Source organism: Colias eurytheme, chromosome 21 (genome assembly GCF_061535395.1).
Source record: "Colias eurytheme isolate Ceu_HAF_F1 chromosome 21, ilColEury1 Martin Lab GWU primary, whole genome shotgun sequence".
Classification (NCBI taxonomy): domain Eukaryota; kingdom Metazoa; phylum Arthropoda; class Insecta; order Lepidoptera; family Pieridae; genus Colias; species Colias eurytheme.
In genome coordinates this window covers 8,259,519-8,277,133 of record NC_143000.1, presented here as the reverse complement: position 1 = coordinate 8,277,133, position 17,615 = coordinate 8,259,519, and the positions used below count along the sequence as shown (strand labels likewise).

The 17,615-nt window shown below is 33.1% G+C and overlaps 1 protein-coding gene and 1 non-coding gene across 2 annotated transcripts; both read left to right on the top strand.

The window, feature by feature from the left end:
- Positions 1-5,821: 5,821 nt before the first annotated feature.
- RpLP2 (ribosomal protein LP2) lies at positions 5,822-9,201 on the top strand. The gene is made up of 5 exons (XM_090114634.1): positions 5,822-5,972; positions 6,180-6,352; positions 6,987-7,079; positions 7,920-8,006; positions 9,108-9,201. Exons 2-4 carry the CDS (start codon positions 6,181-6,183, stop codon positions 7,991-7,993), a joined length of 339 nt encoding a protein of 112 aa, XP_089970760.1. The 5' UTR covers positions 5,822-5,972; position 6,180; the 3' UTR covers positions 7,994-8,006; positions 9,108-9,201.
- LOC149899323 (small nucleolar RNA Me28S-Am982) lies at positions 7,777-7,854 on the top strand. The gene has a single exon (XR_016458009.1). It is a non-coding gene; the product is annotated as a small nucleolar RNA Me28S-Am982 (small nucleolar RNA).
- Positions 9,202-17,615: the final 8,414 nt, after the last annotated feature.

Sequence of the window (17,615 nt, the reverse complement as noted above, 5' to 3'; positions counted from 1 at the left end):
CGAGGAGCCAATGGTAAAAAGCATCATAGATAAGGTAATATACAGATGTGCAACATGTTTTAGGAATGATACTATCTGGATCTAACTTTTCCATTCTTAACGTCCACCTAAAGGAATTAAGCAGTATGAACTATAAACAGACGACATTACACAAGATGCAAAGGAATGCTATAAAATTTTCCTAAATATAACTCACCATTAAACTTTAACCTGTGCTTTAACTCAGTATTTAGCTGTTCTCTAAACTCTCGCTATCTCTCCTTATTTCTAAATACAAATTAAACAAACATATTCAGCACAAGTTGACAAGGATCTCAACGATAAACTACGATAAAGAGGCAGAGGCGTAATAGCAACCGTAATACGTCAGTACTCATGTTATTTATTTCAGTACCCTCTTTCTTTTTAAACTTAAGCTAGCTGTGCTAGTAATCAAATGATTATTTGATATTTTGTTCCATTACACATTAAAGTACAGTATCTGTATTCATAATCTTTGGCAGTCTAGTCTAATATTAGATGCGCGTGCGACGGCGTTCCCGTATCAGTTATAGTTTTTATTGTACCACCGTCCGGTGTATTTCGGGAATGCTTCTAACTGACTGCACTTGTTAATAGCATTGCTGACCGTTTAACTTATTATGGATATTTTTATATGGTTTTTTAATCTGTCAAAGATTATTGATTCATTTCAGATTGGTGATTCATACAAGACACGATTCTTTGCGTAAATTGGAAACTACTCTATCTCCGAGTACATTAATTAGAACGATTGACTTGTAATCTAGCATTCATTGTTTAATCATCATCTTTTGTGATACAAATATTTTTTTGTTTCAAGCAGATTCCTGACTTTTTTTAATTTCCTTCCGTTTGGGAGTTGGGACACGTGCATTGAAAATTACAAATGATAATAATGTTAGCTGAATCAATTATATTTAAATACTTACAATCTGTCCTTACAAATCCTTCTTCGTAATCTCGTATATATGACAATAATAATAATTAACAAAAGGACGTATCTAAAATATCACACGACACAACACTGAATGATTAGTTACAAATCTCAAATATGCTCTTTGTTTCAAAATAAACTGAAACACGTTGAAAATGTCCCATCCATCACTTGAGATGGCACGTTTTTACATATCTTTGGCCAAGAACCGTTATTTCTCTGAAAAATTTAAAGTTTTTCTACTAATTTCTGTAAAACTTTTTAAAAGAATATATCAACACGTCATGTGAACAAGTCTCAAACTAATTTGTAAAGTAAACACATATTTTGTGATATTGGTATGTTTTTCGTGTCGATGACTAGAATGTTGGATTGTAGAATTTTTTATCAGAATTTCAAGAAATAAACATTTTATATAGAGTGAGTGTATTAGGTATATTATAAAACGACGATATCGTTGTTGTATTATTTTAAGTTGAATTTAATTAAAACTAATAGAAAAAAAATTATAGTGCAATAAATTCCTAAACGAAGGAAGAAAATACATAATAATTATCGTTCTTAAGAAAAAAAGCGCAAAGTATACCTAACGTTATTCTTGTAGATAGATGGATAATATCATAATAAGTACCTGATGGATATTGCTTTTTTATATAGGTGTGTACCTATATAAAAAAGCAATATCCATCACATTCAATCGTTTTAAAGGGCATCGACCTAATAAACAACTGCGCCGCTGAAAAAGGCAAGTCTTGAATTTAAATAAAAGCCATAGTACTGCGATCCTGTTGAAAAGGAAGCCATTTACCTAGCAGATTTATATCAATGGCAAAATACTAACTAAAATAAGTTTTACAAGAGAAATTATAACCAAAACGATTTGAATATCAAATGTTACAAAGACTATTATTTAGTTTCAATTAATTATAATTATATATACAGAATGAAAATTATATTCCGCCTACATTTATTGTTTTTAGAAATTTCCATTTAGCTGTAATATGAGAACTATTTAATGAAATAAGGCTATCCAGAAAGTTACTTCTCTAATTAACTTATATCTAAGGATGCGAAACTCACCAAAGTCTATCATAGTTATTTAGTTAAACTGTAATTATTATAGTACATATTAGGTATATCTAGATACTTAATAGATATTATTAATTGTTACGCGTCTTCGCTATTCTAATATCAATAGTTTAAAAACATATTTATTATATTCGAAAAAATTGTTAATCGTGTTTGAAAATAGAACACACTTTTAAATCTCAACGATTACATGTATCCATAAATATTGCCCTACTTATATAAAAATAATTTCAGGGCAAGACATAAATTTCTATTTATTCTAATGCGTTGAGAGCCATTTCCTCTTAAAACTTGTTGAGAGTTTCATGTAAATATTTTTAATATACGGTCTTAAAACCTACTATCAAACATACGTTTTGAAATATTCATGTTATATTTACCTATTAATAGGTGAACATTTTTGTGTAATATCAAAGGATTATTCTATGAATACATTTTTTGTAGTAGGTTCTTGAACGCAGTCTCGATTATCCGCATTACTAGTTACATACACTTTATTTCACCCGTGGCCGTGATACAAATTATACTATAATATAGCTTTCATAGTCTTCTTATTATAAGTCTACTAGCTTTCCGCCCGCGGCTTCGCCCGCTTTGTCTAAAACATAATAAATTATATACTAAAACCTTCCTCTTGAATCACTCTATCTATTTAAAAAAACCGAATCAAAATCCGTTGCGTAGTTTTAAAGATTTAAGCATACATAGGGACATAGGGACAGAGAAAGCGACTTTGTTTTATTCTAAGTAGTGATGATAGTGATACACTGTGGTGATACTCTATAGCAGGGGTTCCCAAACTGTGCGCTGCGGGCGTCCTGGTGCGCCGTGGAAAGTGAAGAGGGGTGCCGTGAGTCGAGCTGCTTATATTCACGAGTACCTTTTTTCCTTTTCAAATAGCTAGGTTGGGTGGATAGGGCCGTGACAAAAAACTTAACATGAAACTGCACCGCGAGCTGAAAAAGATTGGGAGCCCCTGCTCTATAGACTATAGCATTCAGTAATTTAAAGAATTTTTTAAATCGGCCCAGTTGTTTCGGTTCAAACAAAATATATACAAAGTTATTTTTAACTAGTTTTAAATTGAGAAAAATTTTTAAAATTAATATTTCACTGTAATCAAAGTACCTAACTAGCTTACCTAAGCTAGTAACCTTACTAGTCTAAAAATAAAGGAATAGAGAATTGTCCTTTTTGGGAATAATTGAAATTTAAAATGAACAGGGAGGCTTGAAGTACGTCGAAGATTAAAAAATGTTTGTAACCAGTGTTTTGTAAAACCAAGAATATGGATACTTAAACTTTTATACCGTTTTTCTTGGACAAACGACCGCTCTTACCAAAACGTTTAATATGTTAAAAGTTGCAACTTTAGGCTTTTATAAACAACACCATCTGTCGAAACAAAATTAATTCTTTATGGCCTGTCATAAAAATGTGGCAAATTGAAACGAGATTTATTTCTCTTGACCATATTAAACTAGATATTGCATATGGCTTTGTTCGCTTTTGATTGTTTCAAATTTCGATATTCAGTTTTGAATTGATTTAATTCACAATTTCCTTGTCTTATTGTTGGAATTGTACAGATAAAAAATATTTGATAACCACCTAATAGATACCATTTGATCAGTGATCTAATTCTGATTGTTTTAGTTTTTTTTTTTATAAATAAGAAATAAATAAATTCACACCAAGAAAGAAGATTTCTTTTTTGTGAAAGAATTTCTAGAATAATTATTCTCAATTAAAATTTTTCAAATTGTATGTTGCCATACCTAATATACCTACACACTACAGCTTCGAGCTTTTGATAACATTATTTTTACAAATTTATGAAAATAAAATATTGCATTTAAAACAATGTTCAACGTGCAAAAACAACAAACACAAGAAACATCTATTTTGGCGTGTACAAATCTTGTACAAATTAATTTATTGTCAGACTTGAAATATTCGTTTGTCAAGATTATCGCGGAGCTAATGTACAACAATTTATCTTAGGAAGCCGTAAGAAATCTTAATATTATCTCTTTTTATTTGACGTAAAAATACATAAAATGAACCATGTAAGTACCTATTTTGACTGGATAAGAAAATCACAAAAACCAAGAAAAAAATGTTGATTGCTAAATGGTGGTGACCTTGGTGGTGACAAAATACGAAATAGGATGACTAGGGATGACTTTACAGTGCTACAAACTTAACTGACCCGGTGACAAAAACTGGAACTACTAAAACTACGAACTAAAATCGACATCAGCGACACCGTCACTAAGTTTGTGGCACAATATGTTAAGCCTTATATCCACTTGAGCATGCTCAGGCGAATGAGCGGCTCATTTGGCCGAGCCGCTCTAGTGGAGACGCCTGAGCACACGCGGCCCGAGCTTGCTCAGGCGTCTCCACTTGAGCGGCTCGGCCAAATGAGCCGCTCATTCGCCTGAGCATGCTCAAGTGGATACAAGGCTTTACTCTTGTTTTACTATTATTCGAATAAAAATAATTTCCTGAAAGGGTACCATACCTAGGTTAGGTTAGGTACGATGATTTATATCGACCGGGCTCAGTGGCATGCATTATGAAATGAAATTAAGAATATTATATATTCAGTCAAACCCGGTCAAACCCTTTACTTTCTGTGATCTGTGAGTCAAACATACAACCTTTTTTGAGTTAATTTAATTAAAAATACTAATATTATACCATTAGTCTGTGATTATACCCTCCAAGCTCCGAGTACGGAGTATCAATTTAATATAATATTCAAAATTGAGATATCAGTGATATATCGATAAATTCACCCAACACAAAGTTATAAAATAGGTGCCTAATAAAATTACAAGTGTTGTAGGTATATTCTCAACTAAGTAAAATTATCATCATTTCATTTAGTGCACAGCAGTCAGACGAATTACAAATATTATATTGGTATAGCGCCATCTTTGATAAATGTTAAGAACAAACGAAAACGGTGAAAGGTCAAATTTTGGACCGACAACTAGTTAATAAAACACATACTAGATGGCAGTAATATTAGCAGTTTTAATAAAATGTGAATATTATATAATATGTACAATTTATTTAATTATTATCAAATTTTACTTTCTTACCTCTTTAATTCGCGCGTCTTGGGGCAGGTATCACAATCAATTTACAATGACCATAGATACCTAATACATTTTTTTTTATTGCTCCAAAACTGTGCTCCAAAAAGAACTGAAGAAGTTATTATTTTATTTTTTGTGGCAAGAAGATATAATTATGCCAGAGTTCGCTAGGCCCTTGGCTAGGTCCAAATCTGAAAGTATAATAGATTCTCAGTACTTCACTGAATCTCTTAATAATTGTAGCTAATAAATAATAATCTAAAAAATACGAAAATGCATAGATTGCTCATGCAGAACGGATATTATGATAACGTGTTTTCATATTTTGTATTATGTGCCTGAATCGCCAGAGTTTATTTTTTCTTTGACTTTGTATGGTTATTGACTGTGGTTATTGACATGAATTATGATTAAAATTAATTAATAATTAATTTTAATCATAATTAATTATTAGCGTAAAATATCGTAAATATTAATTATTAAAAAAATAACTCTTTTTTTATAATGTTTCATGTCAGTCATCAAATGGTCGTACGACATTAAATTTTATAACTTGGACCGGTGAAATGATGATCTTTAAAAAGGATGAAAATCCATATTTTTTTGAAAAATAAATTTTGGGTTTTCGTGAATCATAAACTACAGACAAATAAATGGTAACCCTGCATCCTGCATCTGTCGACTGTCACCTGTCACTTTTCAATTATTCAAAAGTCAAAACTCGAAACGAGAACCCGCCATCTCTCTTTTGCTTTGACATTTCGTTCAAGCAAACGTTTATTTCACGGCAATACACGTTTCGTGTCATAAGACTTAAAGTAAGTGATATAAATAAAAAATAAATGTGAATTAATGAAATCTACTAATCCGAATACACGTAAATAAGTTTAAAAATGTAATAAGTGTTAAAATTTCCAAGATATGTTTGGATTAAAAGTGCGGAGTGTAACATAACCTATGTGTTAAACACCCGTAATGGTATTTTTACGCGGTGTAGTGTAATTCGAGCATTTTATTACTTTCAGAATGCGTTACGTGGCCGCGTATTTGTTAGCCGTTTTGGGCGGTAAGGCGTCACCAGCTGCTGCTGACATCGAAAAGATCCTCAGCTCAGTCGGTATTGAAGCTGATGGCGAGAAACTGAAGAAGGTTATCGCCGAGCTCAATGGCAAGACCATCGATGACTTGATCGCCGAAGGTACGCACGTGTTCTTTTATTTTGGTAGACTTCTAAATTGCTGACCACGCTTATTTGTAATCGACACGTGGTTACGCCTATATTTACCCTTATAAAAATAGTTATTTGCTGTATAGTTTAAGTACAGGTAGAACTTTCGTTTCTATCCCATGTTTGTTTACAAATATCTAAAAGACATCACATTTGGGTACATTATCCTGTTGATATTTATCTGTAGATCACTCTTATATTGTAACAATTTAAATGTAAATCCAAATCTAATAACTTGTACAGTTCTCGTTAGAATATATCAATACATATTATATAATAAATAAATTATAAATATATGTAAAAAAATGTGAATTTGCATATATGAATGTGATATTTAAAACAGTTACTGCTTAGGTGTATTTCAATCATTGCATTGAGGATACTTTTCATATTTTGACTTCTCAAATCATGATATACCTTTTCGTAAGTCTCTTTATTAGTATTTCACCTTCCCATTAATGTAACTTTATTAATAACATGATGATACAAATCAAACACCATCTTTCGTCTGAACGACATTGCTGTTCCACACCATACTGATGCACCAAACTGCTCGCTATCCCCACCTACATGTGTATCCCACTATAGCAGTACATATATTCAGGTCGCGAGAAGCTCTCGTCAATGCCAGCTGGTGGTGCGGCTCCGGCTGCCGCTGCTGCTGCCGCGCCTGCTGCTGCCGCTGAGGAGAAGAAGGGTAAGGAATATGCTATAAATATTATTGTTTCTTCGTTTGTGATAGTTTTTATGCTGTAGGGATTTAGCTAACACATTTCACAATACTTGTTTATATTATAACTAGCTGCTCCACGCGGTTTCACCCCCGTGCCTCCACTCTTGTTGGTCGTAGAGTGATGATATATAGCCTATAACCTTCCTCGATAAATGGGCTATCTAACAGCGAAAGAATTTTTCAAATCGGTCCAGTAGTTCCCGAGATTAGCGCCAAACAAACAAACAAACTCTCCAGCTTTATAATATTAGTATAGATTTATGAGTTTGCAATAATGCTATTGAAGTATAGAGATTCCCTCATGTGATTTGAGGCAATGAATAAGGAAAATGATTTGATGTTTCATTTTCAATTTGCAGTCATGTGTTTATATTGGAAACGAATTAACGCTACAAAGTAGTAGTTTAGTATCCCCGTCAAGGGGGGACGCCCTTGCGCATGTCGCTACCAGGGTGAACCTTCAGTTCACCCACACATCCGCGTTAAAATGTATAAGCCCTTCTGGCTAACATTGAGAGACAGCACAAAAAAAAAGTAGTTTAGTGTATATTCAGAGTTAAATATTGTAAATAAATGTACCTCTTTGTTTAGTATAATAAAAAATGTGTTGACTAAATTGTTTTCAAAAAACGGTCAATAGTGTAAATGTTTGAAATTCTAATTGATATGATGAATAACTTTATCACCATCTTTCGACTGAGAAACAGTGCTGTTACCAACTTATAAACTGATTATATTTTCATACAATTCTAATGAATAAATCTTATAATTATAAGTATTAATGTAATTAATTTATACTTGCAGAGGACAAGAAGGAAGCCAAAAAGGAAGAGTCTGAATCTGACGACGAAGACATGGGCTTCGGTCTCTTCGATTAAACACATAGCTGTGGTAAGGATTTATTGTTTTTGACGTGACAACGTCTTATAATTCGATAGAGCCGGCTGCACGCACGAAAAAACATGACTCATGCGGCGTTACCTCGCTCTGAGGTGTTCCATGTAAGGCTTGAAGTGCAAGCGAGAGCGCGGAACGAGCGACAAAGAAGCACAATCAGACGTTGTCACGTTCAACTATCGTTAGTAAACCGACTTTACAGACAAACAATTTTTTATTTGTTCCATAGTGATAGGAAACCTTGAAGGATGCACTTTAAATTACTGGGCATATATACAGCCTCCCTAGTCAAGTGGCTTTCTGTTAGCGTAGCGTTCAATAGAATAGACTACGGATAGACTACTGGATAAACGTATCTACAGCTTACGTCAATCTCATACATTCGTAGTCTATTCTATTGAACGCACCATGAAAACAGCATTAGTATTGTCAATCAAATTAAAGATATAGTTGTCTAAGGGCTGATTTTTCAATCCTTGGATAAAACTTATTCGTCAAATAATGTATAAAACTACCATTTAAAAAACGTATTCTAATTGCCCGTATTTGACAGTTTACGTGACATTTTATTATTATCGTGTAATACTTTATTGGACGGATAGGTTTTATCCAAGCATTGAAAAATCGGCCCTAAATAAATGGAACTGTGCAACAATGCTATTGAAATACTGCACTTTATTTTTTACAATCATTTATCCAGTGGTTCATAGTTATTTCATTCTGCTGTGAATTTATATAAAATAGTGTGATCTTTTCTAATAAAGGGTCAATTCATACAAGCGCAGAGTTGAAGCGAATTGAATTAGCGTGCCTTTTTTTCTCCTTTGAAGAAATAAGTGCATTAAATTGTGGAGATATAAAGTTTCCGATTGACGCTTTCATTTGCTTCTACTCTGTGCTAGTATGAATGGACCCTTATTCTTCCTTTTCTTCAAATTAATTTAACAATATGTAATCATTATTGCAAATATATAACCTTATATTAGTAGCTACTAGCTATGGAATATTATTTTTGAATTTGATATTTTAGTTGTATTAAATGCTTCATAATTTAGTAATACCATAATGTATTAAATTTCTTCTCTTTTGTTACAGTTGGCGCGGAGTACGCGGTTTTTATTCCAATTTTTGGTATAAGTGTAACGTGACAGCAAGTGTGTTTCTATGAAATATAGCTTGCTATAAACAATTGTTGTTTTTATTTATTATCCTGTTATTTATGTATGTAGTACTTTTGACTAGAGGTCAGAAATGATATTGAATTGAATTAGAATATTTGGTGGGTATTATCTCCATTCTCCATACAACACTCAGAATTTTTGATCATAAAGAATTTTTTTAATGTTAAATATCAACTTCTTGCACACGTTTTCTTTTTTGATGATTAGTATAAAAATTAACAATTACTATGAAAAAGAGGCACAATTTAATATAACAGTATCCTTATTCAGTTTAAAAATATATTTTAAATTGTAAAATGTGGAGGAAGGAATAGTCAACAACCTAACGGCTAACCTCTAAATTGGACTTTACAAATGAATACCTAAATGCTTTATCGTTCACACCAAAAGAAAAAATGAGTAAAAAAGTATAGGTATCAATAACTTGTGCTCTACAGATACCTAGCATCTGTTCTTATCCATAAGGAACACCAGTACCTACTTGATGATTGACAGCAATAGTTTTTTATATACCCCATTTACAAAAGTGTAACATAGCAATTAATTATATGGAGTTTCTCCATAGATACTGCTTTCCGAATCAGTGGTAATTGCTAAAATATTATGTATTGACGATTCGAAACTGGTTCTAAAAGAAGTCTAATTGAATAAATAAATGTTTCGATTTTAAGTAATTCTATAATCTATTGAATACCTACTTAGTTTTCAATTATTTTACAAAACGAACTCAAAAAATTACTCCAAATATCTATGAATTTAATTTTTTTTTTCTAAACTGTTCTGAAGCAGTAAGGCAATTTTTTTATTTTGAAGTACATATCAATAAGGTCATAGAATCTACCAACATCTATTTTTCATACCCCAAAATGATGTAAAGTACCTAGAAAGTTTGTGAGCTTGTGTATCAATACAAAGTCCTTTGAGAATTTTAAATATAAAAAAAAATTAGTTGGTACTAGACCATGTACCAACATCACAATATCCATGAGCAGTGGCAAACAAAGGCACTACCTTATTAGGAAACAGGTTATTACTTATTATGGTGTAATGTAAATTTTATGGAATTTTCCCATTGACTGTAGGGTAAATAAAAGCAGGCAATTAACAAATAGTTAAAACTTTTATTAAATTCTTAAACACAATTAAAAAAGCTACTTCTACACTGTTAAAATATAACAATTTAAAAAAATATATAATTTATAGTGTTAAATAGATATTCTTTTCAAATAAAACATTGGAATAATCTCTTCAAATTAACCCATTGAGCCCCGAAAGGCCCGATCGGTCCACGACACAATAGATTTTCTATTGTGTCTGTGATTCCGGGGCCTGAGTTTTTAAAGAATGGAATCTCTTCTTACAATCTTAATTCTTCAACAACATACCATTGTCAGAAACAAAGTTGGAACCAGTTATGCCTTTAGCTTTGTCGCTGGCTAAAAACAAAGCAAGATCTGCAATTTCTTCTGGCTCGGATATTCTATCTAAAGCAGTTTTCTTCTGAAAATCATCCCATGTAATAGGAGTTTTTGTATTCTCCAAAATATCTGTCCGCACTGGCCCAGGGCTAATTGTATTAACTCTCACTTTGTGTGGAGCTAATTCTAATGCCACATCTTGAGCAAAATGGTTAACAGCAGCTTTTGAAACACAATACATCATTAAAACTGGTGCCGCTGATGCTCTCTGTCCACCGATTGCAGAAATGTTTATAATATTCCCCTTAGTTTCAATTAAATGAGGTGCCGCCAACTTTGTTAAATGAACAACTGCTTTGAAGTTCACTTTCATAACTTCTTCATACGATTTCAACAAATCACCATAGAGGACACTAGCCAGTACCGAGGTTGCAGCATTGTTTACTAAAATATCAATTTTGCCGTATTTCTTCTTAGTCTCGTCAATAATTCTTACAATGTCTTCATCGTTTCCCAGTTCTGCTTTGATTACAAGAGGGTCTTTGCATCGGGCTGCCACAGCGCTTAGTTTACTTTCGTTTCTTCCAACCATAACTACGTGGGCTCCTTCATTGCTGAATTTTTCAGCAATTGCTGCTCCGATTCCAGAACTTGCGCCCGTTACAATAGCAACTTTGTTAATAATACTCATTTTATCGCTTTATTTTAGAAATTAATTGAAAACGAAACACTAACTCATGCACTTACAATAAATGAATAACTGCCAAACTGCGTTAGAGTTGCATCTAAACAATGTTAAAGTTTAAAAGTATTATGTTAATGATTTCAAATGAATTTATTTAAATTGTTGATAATGACACTGATGAGCGATGTTATCTCTTCGTTTTCGTTGACCGCGATAAGTTATCTATGGTATTTGACAATCGGCGCCAGCGCAGAAACTGCTTTTTTTTTCGTTGTCCGCTTTGAATTATGATAAAAATTATTTTTATTTGTTTATAGTAATATAAGAGGTAGGTAACCTCATTATATGGTAATTTATTGACGTATAATTTCAATAATAGCATGTTACATACTCTGTGGCAAGTAGTAAGAAGACGATATTATTTGGTCTTTACATTATTCCAGTCCAGTAACCCGATCGATAGCACTGGACTGGTTACCGGAATGGACCGGACTTGCGATATCGTCTACAGTCTACACTCTTGACTCTACAATTTTACACGATTCCAGTCATTTAAAAACTTTTCAAGCGTCTACTGTGACAATGAGTTGTACACGTTATTGATGTTATTATAAAATGTTTTACTTACAATAAGTTATGGATGAGGTTGATATGTAGCTAAAAAAATTTAGTTAAGTAATACATTGGATCAGCGAAAGAGATAAAAAACAGTAGAGGTAATGCTTTTTCAACAACTATGATGGCAGAAGATTCTACTACATATTATTATAGACTAGCGACCCGCCCCGGCTTCGCACGGGTGCAATGCTGATACATACTAAATAGGTACACTACAGAAAAATTGTGAACGTTGTATAGGTAGGTATAAAAATATAGCGGCCCGCTCCGGCCTCCGGCATCGCACGGGTATAAAATACATAGCCGGGCGGCCGCAAACGCTACGTCCTGCAATTTTTAAATCTGTAATATCTTCGAAAATATTCACTTAAATCATACGGTGTAAAGGGCCATATAGATCTATATTCAATGAACAATGTATCCATGGTATTTAATTGGTTAAGGATTAATGCTGTATTGGTTAAAATCGCTTCGAAAATTAGCCATTATTTGTCGTAAAAAGTAAATGACAAAAAAAGTTATTGTGGGTTATCCATAAGAGATAGACATATACCATCGCGGACTTTTCTGTAGACCTTTTCAATGTGTATAATACTTAGTACATTATTTTGATAAAACTCGTAGGGTTCAGCCTGCGTTTGCAATATAAGCGGAAACAATGTAATTTTTTACGACATCACATTAGAAACCTCAAAAATAACAGTACTTCTCCACTATTTAATGGATCTTATTATACATATAAACCTTCCTCTTGAATCACTCTATCTATTAAAAAAAACCGCATCAAAATCCGTTGCGTTGTTTCAAAGATTTAAGCGTACAAAGGGACATAGGGACATAGGGACAGGGAAAGCGACTTTGTTTTATACTATGTAGTGATGATTAGCCATGAGAAAACGAACTGCTGTCATCAGTTTCTCTTTCATTATTAACACTTTCTTCGCAATCCTATTAAAATCCGGAAAAACAAGGAGCTCATGTTTCCTCTACAATAATTATTTTTCTGGTAATTGGTTTGGCCGTTTACATGATTCCAGTAGGGCTGGAATGGTCGTGCTGGATTCAAAAGTTGACCGTCAAAAGGTCGATCCAGCTGTTAAGTGTTATTGGATTGTTTATTTATACAAACTTTTTCTTAAATATACTTAAACTAAAATAATTAAGTACAAAATAAAACAAATGACGGTCTTATCGCTGAATAGCTGAATTTTTCCAGACAACTAGACGTACGAAGGAAATTATTGTTCAATGGATTGAGTGCATTCCAGTGACGGTTTACATTATTCCAGTAGTAAACTAGGGCCCAGGTTCGATCGCTGGACTGGAATAATGTACTGGCATTAAACAAACAAGCCGGCACGCACACATACACACCAGTCAGACCACAATAATAATTAATATAGCCGCTCGCCATTATGTATCAATATTATATTTTGCTCTGTGGCCATTACTATACCAATTGCGCCCGCGTGATGTTATTGAAAATAAGAAGTAGGTAGCAATCAATTAATAATAATTTTTTGAATATAATCGATTACTTTATTTAGCACCAAATATATAATTACTTAGGTATTACAAGTTACACCTAAAATAGATATTATTTTTCTTATCTGAAACCGTGCACATACGATTTGAAATTATTTATTATTGTTCCGTTACATAACAATTTTATTATAGTTATACCTAATATCTCACAGCGATAAAACATTAACAAACACCGGTAAAAATCCGATAAAAATATGCACTTTACACTCCAATTATCGTATCATTGCGAACATTGATTATACTTTGAACATCATACCATTATCAGACACAAAGTTAGCACCAGTTATTCCTTTCGCCTTGTCGCTCGCTAAAAACAATGTAAGATCGGCAATTTCTTCTGGTTCAGAAACTCGATCCAAAAGGGTCTGTTTCTGCAAAGCTTCCCATGTGAAAGGGCTATTAGTATTCTCCAAAATATCTGTTCGCACTGGCCCAGGGCTTATGGTATTGACTCTCACCTTATACGGAGATAATTCTATCGCAACGTCTTGGGCAAAGTGATTTAGAGCAGCTTTCGAGATACCGTACATCATAATACCCGGGGATGCTTTCTGGCCAGCGATACTAGATATATTAATAATATTCCCTTTCGTTTCAATCAAATGTGGTGTCGCTAGCTTCGTCAAATGAACCACTGCTCGGAAATTTACTTTCATAACTTCTTCGTATGATTTTAACAAGTCCCCTGTGAGGACACTGCCAGGAAACGATGATCCTGCGTTGTTAACTAAGATATCTATTTTGCCGTATTTGTTTACTGTCTCTTTGACTATTCTTACAATATCTTCATCGTTTCTCAGTTCTGCTTTGATTACAAGAGGGTCTTTGCATCGGGCTGCCACAGCGCTTAGTTTACTTTCGTTTCTTCCAACCATAACTACGTGGGCTCCTTCATTGCTGAATTTTTCAGCAATTGCTGCTCCGATTCCAGAACTTGAACCAGTGACAATAGCCACTTTGTTTTTAAGACTCATTTTCGTGACAAACGTTGACGTGAATGCACTGTAGGTAAGCGAATGATAAGAAGTTGAAATTTTTTATCAGTAGGTACATTATCGTTTTGCATACATTAGCGTACAAATAAAAGCATTTAATTACCTATAGATTCTTTTCTCGACATTACTTTTGGTTAAGTAAAACGAGATCATCATATTTTTATATCATGATGACGAGACACATAAATTAGGTAATTTATAAAATAGCTGTCCCAACGTTGTGCAAACGTTGTTCTGCATTTCTCATATATGTAGGTGTATGAAAAATATTTGTTGTCGGATTCTAAGATCTAGTCGATATGAACATACAAAAAAAATTCATGAGATGGTCCTTTCGGAGGAGTCTACAAACACCGCCACACGGAAATTTTTATATATAAGTTAACTTACGATACACATGGTTACACTTTTATTAATAAATCACGACGCAAGGAAATAACCATTTCGAACTCATGCCTACAGAAAGTAAAAAAAATAGGGCTTTTTGTCAAGTGACGGAAATTGGGATCCAATTGGACTGTACCTTCCAATGGATTGTTGCAAGCAAGGATTAATGTATGAAAGATGAGATGACTTTTCACAAAGATTAACAACATAATATTATTGAGTTTGGCTCTTAGTGTATGGAAAACTTTATATGTAGGTAAAGAAAGTTGTGTCCTTCGGACATATTTTTTTTTTATGTGTTCAAACATTGATAAGCACCCAAACAGAATATTTACCACATTTTCGATAATTTGCTCGCAACAAATATTAGTAGTTATCTAACTTTTGAGAATTGTTTAAGTGTACCTATACAAAATCATCAATATACCTAACACTGGAGAAAAAAGGTTTATACCATGGGTTTATATATATTACTTATTTTAAAACCGCCACTATAAGTACTACGAACGTAACTAATTAGATTATATTTTAGTATATTAATTATTTACTTATACCATATTATAATTAATTTTAAACACAATACACTGCACTAACTATGAAATTGTATTATCTAAAGTTATGTATAAATATTATTTTTTCAACAATTCTCCATTATCGGCCACAAAGATAGAACCAGTGATTCCTATAGCTTTGTCGCTGACTAAAAACAACGCAAGTTCTGCAATCTCAACTGCTTCAGACACTCTATTTAGTGCAGTCTGTTTTGGCACGTCCTCCCAGCTTATAGGAGCATTTGTATTTTCCAAAATATCAGTTCGGACCGGTCCAGGGCTTATAACGTTGACTCTTACTTTGTAGGGTGCTAATTCCTTAGCCACGTCTTTAGAAAAATGGTCTAATGCAGCCTTCGAAGCTGAATACATCATTAAAATAGGTACTGGCGATGGTTGCTGAGCGTTTATGCTTGAAATGTTGACTATGGATCCTTTAGTTTTTATCAATTCAGTCGCCGCTAGTTGCGTCAAGTGTACGATGGCACGGAAGTTTATTTTCATCACTTCATCATACGATTTCAAAAGATCTCCGTGTAAAATACTGCCCATTACATTTGTTCCCGCGTTATTGACTAAAATGTCTATTTTATCGAATCTCTTTAGCGTTTGTTTTACGATTCTCACTGTGTCATCTTCGTTGCCGAGTTCTGCTTTGATTATTATGGGTTCTTTGCATTTTGCGGCTACAGAAGCGAGTTTCTTTTCGTTTCGTCCAACCATAACAACTTGTGCACCTTCATTGCTGAACTTTTCAGCTATAGCAGCTCCTATGCCAGAACTGGCTCCAGTAACTATAGCAACTTTGTTTATTAAACTCATTTTCCTGCGAGCGTTAACAACAATTACCAAAGTTGAACTGAATTAAGCACAATTGGTATTTGTATGTATGAATTAATAAATGTTTCTTCCTTTATGGTTTTGTCAGAAATATCGGTCGGCATGCTGCCTACATGAATTGAGTTCAATTGCGGTCAATATTTTCCTATTTCTATCGGTGGTATGTTTCAAAATAATAATTTTATTTAGGCTTAGAGGAGGTAATGTAATACGTGTACTGTGCAACTCAGTGAACGCATTTTTGTATTTCGTTTTAATAAGGTTTGACAAAGTAAGTAATTTTAAGGAGTAAATTTAATTTTTAGGAGTCTGTTTTTAGATTTTTTTCGATATATCTATAGAAATATAATATTATCTATAACTAATCAGTATTTAAGAATTTATAATTTGTACGAGTTTTTGGTGGACTGGAATTTATAATTTTTACATTTCCGACGAAACAGGAATAAAATAGGTAATGGTGACGTACTTTATTACGTAGGTGAATGATAAGTAATTAAGTAACGTTACCTATAATAATACGAGTGACTACAATTATTTACGATATTTAGCACAGTATTAGGTACAATATTTCCTAAGAATTATTGTAATACTGTGTCCATAGTTTACACGTGTGACGTGTCTCACCTATTCACTACGGTAAAATGTGTTACTAGATTACTGTAACCGCATTAAGTAAATATTATGTGCAAGCATTACTTAGAATAAGGTGAGGCGCTTGTATAGTGGTGATTTTACGATCTGATAATATTGTGCGCCTGCTGCAAAATTATAGCTAGCTGGTGTAACGCATAACATACATTTTGCTCATATTTTTTTGTACGTTTCTTCATGTTAATGATTAATCTATATTTTATCAATCTCTATTCTATACTAATATCATATACCTAGCTGAAGAGTTTGCTTGTCTGTTATTTGATTGAACGCGCTAATCTAAGGAACCACGCGTCAGATTTGAAAAATTATTTCACCGAGATAGTCAATTTATCGAGGAAGGCTAGAGGCTATAGGTAGTGTTAGCTACTAGATATTATTCTATTACTAGTATTCTGTGCCTATAGGTATATCATCACACTCAGACTAATAGGAGCGGAGGAATGCGATTAAAACTAAAGCTAGTCTATACATATAATAAATCTGTAGAAGGGTCATTTCTGTACATTGAAAATATTGAAAAAATAAATAGCAGGGGGTGTTACTGGATCGATACCAAACCCAAATATGTGATTAAAAAAAATTTTGTCTGTCTGTCTGTCTGTATGTGAAGACATCACGTGAAAACTACCGGTTCGATTTCGATGAAACTTGGTATAATTATAGCTTATTATCCTGGGCGTAAAATAGGATACTTTTTATCCTGGAAAAATAACGTAGAAAAAAAAT

What these genes read in the sequence shown, in the direction of transcription:
- RpLP2 (XM_090114634.1), top strand. Translation starts at nt 6,181, where the DNA reads ATGCGTTACGTGGCCGCGTATTTGTTAGCCGTTTTGGGCGGTAAGGCG. An exon ending in CGATGACTTGATCGCCGAAG is followed by an intron (nt 6,353 to 6,986) that starts GTACGCACGTGT and finishes ACATATATTCAG; the next exon opens with GTCGCGAGAAGCTCTCGTCA. An exon ending in TGCCGCTGAGGAGAAGAAGG is followed by an intron (nt 7,080 to 7,919) that starts GTAAGGAATATG and finishes TTATACTTGCAG; the next exon opens with AGGACAAGAAGGAAGCCAAA.